The following is a 12,063-nucleotide window of genomic DNA, read 5'->3' as shown; positions in this document are numbered from 1 at the left end:
AGGTTGCGAGAGTATAAAAATGAAAATTTAATATTTAATCCAAGATGTTGGGATTAAAAATTAAGAATCTAATTAAAATTGAAAACCTAACATCTTGGATTAAAAATTAAATTTTCTATTTTGTAATTAAAAAATTCACAATCCTGCTTAACACTGATCTCGCTTAACGATTATTTCGAAATCCACCTTTTCGGACGGAAAGTGAATATCTCTTAAATACCTCAAACGATAACAAAAGATATTCTAAAACCAAATAAAACTAAGTTTATGTGTTACTATTGATATAAAACTAGCTGCTACCAAGGAGGAACACAATAACTAAGGTACATGTAATTATTTTAAAAATCTCTTTAAATGGTATGAGTTGTATTTATGGTATAACTAATCAGGAAGTACCCACCGCGACTCGCTTTTGCCTATGTTAATAGCATTTAGTTATGAAGGTAGATACTTAGCTTTGTTATTCGTAAGAATTTAAGAAGTATAAAACATATCGAGGTGTACTTGCGCTGGTGATGCTGCCATGTGCCGAGGGGAAGAAATGGTATTAAAATGGGACTACATGCAGGATAATAACTACAAACATTCCTCAAAATTTGTTAAGAAATAGTTTCAGAACCAAAATATTAATGTGAATGAGTGGCCCGCCCAATCTCATGACCTAAATCCGATAGTTTTGAAGAACTTGATTTTAAACGTTCAATTTGTATGACAGCAATTTCATATAGTGGTCCTATATCGATGGTTCCGACAAATGAGTAGCTTGGAAAGAAAAAAACTTGTGCAAAATTTCAGATCGATACCTCCAAAACTGAGGAACTAGTTGGCATATATACTGACAGGCAGGCGGACATGGCTAAATCTTATAGACCCCATATACAGCATATATAAATTTCTTCTTCATTTGTTGAGTTTATACTACATTTATGGAACAGGGGTAGTCCGATTCACTCTATGGTAAAGTCAGCAATATATAATATTCTGAGCAAGATACCATTATAATATTATCCAAATTAGAAGTTAAATTAGCACGAATATTAATAACGAATGTTGATTTATACGCATAATTTCTTTTAAAAAATTTCCGAGAGACCATTATATAAACAACACCTCATATTTTTGTACTTTCCATTTTCCTTTTTTTGAGTTCACAAGCTCATAACTCCTCTGGCGTCCCTCTACCATAGCACTTTCTTTAATCCGGCCGTGTTCAAAAGCGAGTTTGGACCAGTAGATAGGATGACCAATTGCTTTATAATATCAGTAATGTAATATGTTTTTGTGTCTAACCAGTGAACTCCTTTGAAATGTCTAAAGCGTCGGTTAGTAATAAAAGAAACTAAAAGCCGCAAAAGTAACATTAGTTTTAACTTTCAATTTCACCCAGAGTTCAGACCAGTGTTAATGTACTCCATATTTGCAACGACGTGCATAATGGCAAGTGAAAATTTCAATTCACATTATTATTGAAGACGATTAGTAATAGAAGTGATATGGGGTATATGAAAAAGAATAGGTATGAAGAAAAAGAAGCGTGGCTTTGCTTTCAGTTAAGAAATTGTAAGCTTAGAGTGTGTATTTATCGTTAATTTCAAAAATTGTTGGCCGTCAAAGTTTTATTTTTAAAATACCTTTATTCAGAATTTTCACAGAAGTGTAAAATGAAGTGGTCAGTGCCAGTTGGGGTTTCCTGTGGCCTTCTGTTAGTAATGTGTGAATCGGGTCATGTGAGCACCACAGTTGTCACCAGTGTCAATTACATATTTGAAGGCTTCAGCCCATATGCAACATTGCGCTTCTTTGAATTCAACGATAAAGGCTGGAACATAAGTGAGAACTGCATAAGAGACATGTACAACTTTTTGGAGGGTCTTCGGCGTGGTTCTCTTTGGGCTGTGAAGTGTGAGTGTGCAGTACGGCCGTAATTTTAACCGGCTAATTTCAATAATTAAAATTTTTTTGTGCATATGCTTAATTAAGTGTATGATGCGACGGCTTACTATGCAGGTGGGGCATTGGGCGGTGCAGCAAATGTGCGGATCCACAACCCAAACATCTGTCGGTCCTTGCTGCATCAGTACAAGAACCAAGTACAACACACGTCGTGGAGTTTTCTTGCAAATGAAACTATCGTACCATTCGCCGTACAAATCATTGTGGGTCACTACTTATTGGAGATTGTTTATGAAGGAGGTTTTAAGGTGAAAAATGTGAATAATATTTGGAAATTGATTTTATCAGAAGGCTTCTCGTACTCAATTTATAACATAGTTTGAGAAAATAGAACAGCTCATTTGCTTTCCATCATCCTGCATTGCCGAGGACTTGCAGCAGATTCTAGATGTGTACCTCTTTCAAAGCAATCATGTCGTAAGGAATAGTACTTTTTTGTGGCATCGGGTCCTCAGCGATGTGTACAGTATTCGTAACGACACGGATTCTTATATTTTGATGTAAGCACACATATTGTATACAAATTAGTAAGGCTTTTATACTCTCACAATATATTACAAAGAATATAATTGTTATTTTCACTTTGTAAGACTATCGGACATTAAGTATGAATGCGAATGGATTTCGCATAATCTGTCTGTCCGTGCAATAAAAGACATTGAGTAAATTCTGGATCTGTTAGTATTACAAATACTCGAAAACATATCATTGTCATGTCCATGTCGTTATACCCCGTTCTATTCAAGAAAATAAAAAATATTTAATAACAAGTAAAGAAGGCTAAGTTCGGATGTAACCGAACATTTTATACTCTCGCAAAGTCAAATGGTATACTCGTTTGAGATTTCTTTGTGGATTGACTGATATTTTCGGTAGAAGGTCAACTATAGGCACTGGGGTCCACATATTTAGTACTTAGGGACTTGAACAGTTTTGGTTCGATTTAGACAATTTTTGGTCACAAGGTGGCATACTTTAAACGTATTATTCACGCAAAGTTTTACACCGATATAATCATTGTTGCTTGATTTGCATAGTGGAAAGTGAAAGAATTAGATGGAATTTAAAATGGTGTTATATGGGAAGTAGGCATGGTTGTAATCCGATTTCGCCCATTTTCGTATTATAACACAGAAATATGAGAGGAATGTTATGCACGGAATTTGGTTGAAATCGGTTAAGCAGATCCCAAGATATGGGTTTTCACCTAAAAGTGGGCAGTGCCACGCCCACTGATTAATTTTGAACGCGGTTCCTATAAACTCATCTCATACCATCCCAGTGATAAAATTTAATGTCTCTGGCGTGTTTGGTGCTTGATTTATCGCGCTTTTAGTAGTTTTTAACAGTACCGTTATATGGGGAGTGGGCGAAGTTGCCACCCGATTTCAACTATTTTCACACTGTAGGTAGAGGTTCTAAAAAAATTTGCTTCCAGTGAATTTAGTTACTATAGCATTAGCGGTTTAGGAGATATGCACACTAAACCTATTAGGGGCGGGACTTACGCCCACTTTAAAAAAAATTTTAACTGAAGATGCTCCTCCCTAATGTGATCCTGTGTACCAAATAATAGTCTTGTATCTTATTGCGGAGCTTAGTTATGGAAATTTATTTGTTTTTGATTAATGGCGTTTTGCGGGCGTGGCAGTGGTCCGATTACGCCCATCTGCAACACCAACCATCTCACGGTACCAAGAAACATGTCTACCAAGTTTCATAAAGATATCTCAATTTTTACTCAAGTTAGAGCTTGCACGGACGGACGGTCAGACAGTCACCCGGATTTCAACTGGTCTCTTAATCCTGATCATTTATATATATATAACCCTATATCTAACTCGATTAGTTTTAGGTGATACAAACAACCGTTAGGTGAACAAAACTATTATACTCTGTAGCAACAGGTTGCGAGAGTATAAAAATGGAATATATGGGAACACAATGATGACACTTGATATAAAGTAGATGGAAAATTGTGTAAATATACAGTTTTGTATCATTAGAAGTACAATACTAGAAAAACAATCCTCTCATACTTCCGTTTATCCACGATATAAGTAATATGCTGATTTTCCTTCCTTTGGATTTGCTCATAAATCGATACATAAGTATATATTTACTTCAATAATTTAATCTTCAGTTTAATATAGCACAATCCGTCCAGACAAACTTATGTTACGAATTAAGCTACTTCTATTTAACTTTCTCTATAGTTCTTATTTAAAGATCGGTTTCGGCGGAGCAATGAAGATGCTTTGTTTATTTTTCTTCCATCCCTAATCGAGTTAGATATAATGTATAAATTATCTGGATGACGAGGCGAGTTGAAATCCGAGTGACTGTCCGTCCATCTGTCTGCAACTTGAGTAAAAATTGAGATATCATAATGAAACTTGGTACACGTATTCCTTGACAAAAAAGGAGAAGTTCGTAAATGGGTGTAATCAGACTACTGCCACTCTCACAAAACGCCATTAAACGAAAACCTATAAAGTGCCATATATAATAACTAAATTAAGACATAGAACTGTAATTTGTCAGAGGGGATCGCTGTAGCCTTATAAAAAGTTTAATGTACATTCCGTTCAAGCTAAAATAACAAAATTCGGAAATTCCCTTAAGCACCCCTACCGACATTGTAAAAATAAATGAAATCTAGTTACATCCCGCTCATTTCCCATATGAATACTACTTAAAGCGCTATAAGTCAATGACTAAATACGCCAAAGACATTAAATTTTACCGCCGAGAGGGTATGAAGGACTTTAAAGGAGCCGGGGTCAAAATTGGACGATGGGGGTGGTACCGCCCACTTTTAGGTGAAATCACATATCTCGAGACCCGTTCAGCCAATTTCAATTGGTATATAACATTCTTTTGATATTCCTGTATTTGATAGATTTTTGAGTTATCTTAATGAAATTGAGAAAGCGTGTTTTGCTCATAACAAGGTATCTTTGGTCTCAAGGTATCAAATCGGGTGAAAATTTTACCAAGCCACCATGTAACTAATATCAGGATTCTCGAACATGCGTCTGATAAAAATCTCCCCTCAACTTCCCTATACTACTTATAATGATTTTCGTTATTTTAACCAGTTATATGCCGAATATGTCGGTCAGTGAGTATTAACATTTTTATTATATAAATATAAAATTGCTTCCAAATATGTCGAGTATAGCTTTGCAATGTCTAAATTAATATCGATCTCTATCTCAAATATATATATGATTTTCGCCTTTCCAACTGACTTTACCCGCCTTTCCAACTGACTTGACCGTTCCGGTTGATCAAAATGTGATATTTGATTGAAATTAAGTGGATATGTTTTCTTAAAAGCTATATGATTTGACCCTGAATTAGAAAAAAACTAGTATATACCTTGGTCTAAACATTACACATTTATATAATGAATTCCGATTCTCTGGTTAACGTTTTCCACATACGCTTATAATATCAAATTTAGCCACTTTGGTGGAGTTAATATCTCATTCATACATATGTACTTGTATATCTAAATTCAAGATGTTTTTTTTTAATATAAGTAGTTTACAAATTGCTCTAATTAATTTCACTGTGAATGTAAATAACTGAAGCAACAGTTCCTACTTCTAATTATTTAAATATATAAAGAAATCTCAATCGTGTATACCGTTTGACTTTGCGAGAGTATAAAATGTTCGGTTACACCCGAACTTAGCCTTTCCTTACTTGTCTTTATATTATGGTTATAAATTCGGTTTCTTCCATTATGCTACTATTTGAAATAGCTTGTTGGTTTCGGGTCCCTTATATGAGGGTTTTTAATACATTTTTAGAAATATTATTAATTTTGTTGGGTTCATCAGATTTTGCATTGGTTAACGGTCGTAATTCAAATAACAACTAATACGATCTAGGGAACTCAGTCAAAACTTAAGAAAAACATTACTATTTAAGAAAACCTACAATTACAAAAAAACAAAAAGTTTGTTTTGCTAGAAACTTATAAGACTCTAAGTTGGAGAAAGCGAAGAGATAAGAATCTAAAATTTCGGATAACATTATCAACCTATGTCTTAATAAAGAAATGACCCATAAAGTGGGATCCTTCAATAACCTATTCAATTAGAAAACCCAGTCTTGGTTTGAGGATTGACATTATAGAACGGTAAAGCTTAATTAGAACAAGGATATAGCCCTGTTACTCCCTATATATTTCTACAATTTGTAAAAACATATTAGACTGTTCGGTCCTACCCAAACTAATCCCTGTTCCTTTTGTATATTTATGCATTTATAAAGCACCTTTATAATTTCAGCACATTTGTATGCAGTTCTTTCTTCGTTTATGCCTTGTTCTTTGTTATGCGCAGCTACAACTCAATAATCAACTACTCCGACTCCAACACTGATGCGTTTGGAAATAATTTCGGGTTTGTGGTAGATTACAAAAACTCTCTTTTAAGAAATATGAAACGATTTACCCGTAAAACTACAACCAACACTGGAACTGTGGACATAAAATTCGGAGGTAAATTCATACACTATTTGCCCTTATTTAAGTAAGGCGTCGTAAGAATTTTGTTTATTTGGCCTTAACCAAGAATGGTAGAAGAGAAATTACGATACTTTCGTTGCGTTACTTTTTATTACATTTGCCGTTTATACTATTACATTTCATTGTTCCATCTTCCGCAGTAAGCATGCCGCAAATCTCGACCAAGCCACGCTCTTACAAATTGGACGAGATACTAAATGCTATTTCGCCCCATAATGTTCTATATAACACTTTCGTTGGTGATATAACACCGCAGACACTTATCTATGTAGCCTTTACGTTACTCATAATTTACGAATCCCTGGACACACAAATCAAAGCTGTTTCGAGCAACATTGAACCCAGGAATGGAAAGCAATCACCAACAGTTCCTGTGCTGCACTACGCCAGCTTTTTGATTGACATCTATTTCTTTGTAAAGTTAAGTCAATTGAGAAGGTTCTATGGGTGGAATGATACTCTTGGAAGTACAAATTTCTAATTGTATAGTTGAATTCCAGTTCATTTCACTTGTTGACCAATAAATACCTTGTTAAAACCGCCTTAATAAATTAAAATGCTCTCTTTTATTCAACAGTGGTTCAAAATTGGCTGCTGAATTTCTACAAAAATTTCCCAGTGGAAAGTATCAGGTCTCGCAGCAAATGTTTTTTGTTTTAAAGCTAACTCTGCAGAAGGCTCTTTCGTAAGTATTTTATATTTATTCTATAACTACAATTGGTATACTCAAATATAAAATCGGATTAGTTACACCCGACTTATAACTCAAAAATTACTGAATCGATTTTGATAACCGCTGATTCTAGGAAGATATCCAATTACATAGAAAATACTCAAATTGAAAAAACCTTTCGAACAAAGTCGTAATGCAATAAGGCCTTATGAAATTCCGAATCAATCTATCGAAGAATAACGAAAAATCGAGCACTAAAGACTTTGATGACGCCCTTTGAGTTTAAACGAATTCAATTCCCGATTCGTTTAACATTCACCATGTGAATAACATGTTAAATGTTATACCTTGAAGAGGGTATATTAACTTTGCCACGACGTTTGTAACACTCCAGAGGAAAAGAAAGACTCTATAAAGTATGTAGTATATATGGTAAATTCGTCAGCGTGACGAGCTGAGTCGATTTATTCATGTTCGTCTGTTCCTCTGTCTGTCCGTCTGTATATACACCAACTAGTCCCTCAAAAATTTTACACTCGTCCTTTTTTCTCCAAGAAGCTGCTCATTTGTCGGAACTGCCGACATCGAACAACAATAGCATATAGCTTCTATACAAACTGACCGATCAAACTCAAATTTTTGTATGGAAAACTTTTTTATTTGACAAGGAATCTTTATAAAATTTGGCATGGATTTTCACTGCAATCTCCGATAATATTATGGCATATAGATGCCAATCAAGCTGAGAAAAAATACTTTTATTTTGTTTAGTTAGTTTATTTATAATATTTAATTTAGTATTCCAAATATTTCACGAACTTACGGAAATCAGCATACAAATAATCGTGAGAGTTTAAATTGCAACCAATTGATACATAGTTGACTGGATTGGGTAGGTTTGACGTTTTGTAATTAGAAATATTGAAGACCACATTAAAATTATGTCAAATAATATTGAACAATTGAATTTACATAAAAGAAAAGAAATGTATTTAGCATTTATTAATTAGTAAGTAGTGTAAATTCACTTTATTTTCTACTGAATATACATTCACTAAATTAGTTATTATTAAAATTAGAAAAAATAATAATAATTGATTACTGATACTACATAATATGTTAACTTAAATACCCAAAAAATAGTAATATTTTTATTTGGCAGGCATTTATTTATGGTAAAATTTATTTAACAATTTAATTTAATTTTAACACATTCCATACATATGTATATACAATAGTTATATCCATATGTACATACATATACGTTAAAGCAAAGAACGTGATTTTACGTTCTTAGTTACGTTAACTAAATACCGTTAAGTGTTACGTTATTATTTTGTCACTAGATGTCACCATGCACAGTGGAGTGGTTGATGACTTCGTTAAGCTAAAAAAGAAAAACCTAAAGAATTTCTACGTTCTCCTTTGAATATTAAAGAACATTTCTTTTATCACGTATTTTTATTCATCCCAGAGTAACTCCATCATTTGCGTTTTGCACCTTCGCTGAGCATCTGCTAGATAAACATTTTTACAATAACATCGCCCTAGAAATGCCATCATTAGACTACAAAACATGCAACAAGAAATTAAGCAACGTTCTATATGTGGACACTTTCTATCCACTGGAGCAGCGGGTGAGAATTTTTATTTAAACTGATATTACGATTCCCTGGAAACTGAAAAAATCACAAAACTCATTTTCATGATAATTGTTTACAACTCATCCCTCCAGTGCATGCCTTGGACCTGGTTTCTTTCGTTGGAAATGCAGTTTTTTATTGTGGCTTCCTTGGTTCTCCTCCTCGCCGAGATCCACTCGACGTATGCTATAATAATTGGCGTGGCTACTTTTATTATATCCATATTAGCTTCGGTAGTATGGGAATCGGATCCCATCACCAACGCAGAATTCTCGATAGGGTATGATGCACGGCAAAAACATAATAGAACGAAGTTTTTAATAACCCAATCAAGCATTTTCTTCTACCTTTGCCACAGAACATTTATGCAAAAGGAACTAGCTGAATTCAATTTGGTCTTCGATAACATTTGCCTGCGCATGTCTCCGTATATAATGGGCATATGTGTTGGATACATTCTGCAGCGGACGCAATCCAGCTTGAAAATGAATTTCGTGGTGCTAGTTTGTGGTAATTATGCATGCATATTGTAGAATTTCTGCTCACACTCACCCACCCTCATACTCTCAAAATGACGTCCGAAAGGTTGGCTTACGTATTTGCTAATGGCGGGCTTATTTGTATTTGGCTACAAATACGGTTACGAGAAACTCCTGCCTAACCTGTCGTATGGACGCTGGTGCCACGCAACACTCTTCACCATTTCGCATGCTATGTGGTCTCTGATGCTGTTCTGGACAACTCTAACAGCTGAAAACTATCAGACTTGGAGACCGCTTAGTTTTCTGCTTGATGGGAAATTTTTATATGTTTTGGAACGACTGTCACCGGTTTGTCTACTTGTGGGTCCGATTGTAATTCGGCTGCTGGTTTTCACAGCTGACACGCCCATCTACAATTCTGTTGGACACACGGTGAGTTAGAAAATTCAATACCTTTATCACATTTAATAAAACAACACTTTTGCAGGTTTCAATTTTTGTGGGGTGCTTGCTGATGACATACTTGAGCGCGCTCTTTCTTCATGTTCTATTCGATGGACCTCTTTGTGCATTTCTACAGGAAGCAATTCTAAAATAGCAGAAAATTTTCGACAAACGTTAATTGCTAGATATATACACGTATAAGGACTAAGTGGTTGTAAAATTCGGGAAATTTTTTAAAAATATTTAAAGGGTGGGGCTAAGCACGGGCGAAATAGATTACAGACATTCATGCTATGAGCACCTAAAACAAATTTATGTACATATGTATATAAAAAATCTATAAGGCCACAGTCAGCAACATAATCCACTTTTTGGATTAGACAGTTTTCTTGGACAGTTTTCACTAAATTTTAGAAATAAATCTCTTAAAGATGACATTTCTATTGCCAGAGATAACCAATGTTAAGTGCTGCGAAATTATATTTTTATTAAGACAAATTGATTTGATACTACAATCACTATCAAGTTTAATAGGGTGTTTGGTAAACTGACAAATATGACGCTGGGCCTGAAAAGAAGTATAGATACCAGCATGCAACAAAAATTTACAGACTAAAATCGAACTTTTAAAACAAAACAAAAATACCAATTTTGTTGAAAGTTGATCCAGAAAAAAAAAACAGAGTAACATCAAAGATTCAGTATTTTTGCCAAAAAATACCGTAGAATCAAAAAAACTTCAAATTTAAATTCTTCCTTAAATATAAATTAAACTAGACACATATAATACATCTGTTTTACAATTTTATGAAACAGGTATATTTCTAAATAGTCAGACAATAGACTTCTCGTAGAGCATCAACTTGAGAAAGAGAGTTAGCTAGTTGAGAGTTGAATTCAAGAGGGCATTGATATTTATCCCAAACTTACATTACATAGCTCATGACGATATGAAAGAAAAGAGGGGAAGGATTTGGTTCCTACCGTTATATTCAAACGAACATCTGTTTTCTTTAATTTTTTCCTACTTTGGTTTGAATACTCATGGGACAGAAAATTAACTAATCAAATAATTTTCTAAGGCTTATGTACAATAGCTCTATTTTTTTACTTTCATCTGACGAACAGATATTACCAAATGGTTGATTTTCATGTGATTCGTAATATTACCCATCGTTTGTTTGTAAGTCAGGTACAAAAACAAACTAACGGTGAGTGCACCTTCTGTTATCGTTTCGAATGCACGTTAATTTTGGCCTCCGAGGTGCTAAATGGACTTGCAGGAAAATAGGGAAACGAAGCTTTGACACTTTCACCGCAGCGTAATCGCAATCGCACCATATGTTTTAAACACATAAATACATATCTCGGTACATGAGTGCTTACATGCCAACACATTTGTTAGTACATTGGTTATACATACAGCTTTACCAGTTATTTGAATATCCACCTATTCATATGGTTCTCTCTGTGCCTCATATTATTGCGGGAACTGATACATTTTCATAAGAAGCTTTGTCTCTGAAATTTTGCAACAATTCCATACTCTTACTCTTTCATGCGGCACTTATGCTTCCCTGCCTACAATACCTTTATTTAAGCAAAATCGCCATTTTTATACTATCGCAACTTGTTGCTACAGAGTATAATAGTTTTGTTCACCTAACGGTTGTTTGTATTACCTACAACAAATTTTTTTAGCATCTCTATCGACGGTGTGAAAATGGAAAATGAAATCGGTGACCCCATATAACGGTACTGTTAAAAACTACTAAAAGCGCGTTAAATCAAGCACTAAACAAGCCAGAGACATTAAATTTTATCTCTGGGATGGTATAAGATGATTTTATAGGAACCACGTTCAAAATTAGATAATGGGCGTGACCGCCCAGATTTAGGTGAATACCCATATCTTGTTATCTGCTATTATGAACTTCAAATATTTTTAGTCGAAGTTTTATTTAGAGTTAAAATGAAGATTTGGCAGATAGTTAAACAGCTGAAAATTTTTAAGAGAAAAATCAAAAGAATTAAATTTAGTCATTGTTCACGAAAAGGTGAACAATTATTAAAATGGACATTAGTGTTGATTTATATTACAATCACTCAAATCCATTATAACTTGTTAACACCAAATCAGCCAAAGTTTTAATGACAATTTAACATTTTTTTTCCGATTCATTAGTTATTTCGTTTAAATGAAGGAATCATTTTGTTATTTACTTAATGAGTTGAAGGCACATCACCACAAACTATCTACTATATTTTTGGTTGCCACAAAACCTGCTTTTAAATATTATGAACACCATATTTGGATAAAACACA

The 12,063-nt window shown here is 34.2% G+C and overlaps 1 protein-coding gene across 1 annotated transcript; it reads left to right on the top strand.

Moving 5' to 3' along the window:
- The first annotated feature begins 8,907 nt into the window (after nt 1-8,907).
- LOC118682627 (nose resistant to fluoxetine protein 6) lies at nt 8,908-11,844 on the top strand. The gene is made up of 4 exons (XM_036371976.2): nt 8,908-9,092; nt 9,171-9,322; nt 9,398-9,726; nt 9,782-11,844. The coding sequence occupies exons 1-4, from the start codon at nt 8,908-8,910 to the stop codon at nt 9,890-9,892; spliced, it is 777 nt and encodes a 258-aa protein (XP_036227869.2). The 3' UTR covers nt 9,893-11,844.
- The last annotated feature ends 219 nt before the right edge of the window (nt 11,845-12,063 follow it).

Source organism: Bactrocera oleae, chromosome 5 (assembly GCF_042242935.1).
Source record: "Bactrocera oleae isolate idBacOlea1 chromosome 5, idBacOlea1, whole genome shotgun sequence".
Classification (NCBI taxonomy): Eukaryota; Metazoa; Arthropoda; class Insecta; order Diptera; family Tephritidae; genus Bactrocera; species Bactrocera oleae.
Note: the sequence above shows the minus strand (reverse complement) of the source record. Positions and strands in the feature narration are given on the sequence as shown.

Coding starts and splice junctions, on each gene's coding strand:
- LOC118682627 (XM_036371976.2), top strand. CDS start 8,908: ATGCCTTGGACCTGGTTTCTTTCGTTGGAAATGCAGTTTTTTATTGTG. Junction 9,093..9,170: donor AACGCAGAATTCTCGATAGG/GTATGATGCACG, acceptor CCTTTGCCACAG/AACATTTATGCAAAAGGAAC. Junction 9,727..9,781: donor ACAATTCTGTTGGACACACG/GTGAGTTAGAAA, acceptor ACACTTTTGCAG/GTTTCAATTTTTGTGGGGTG.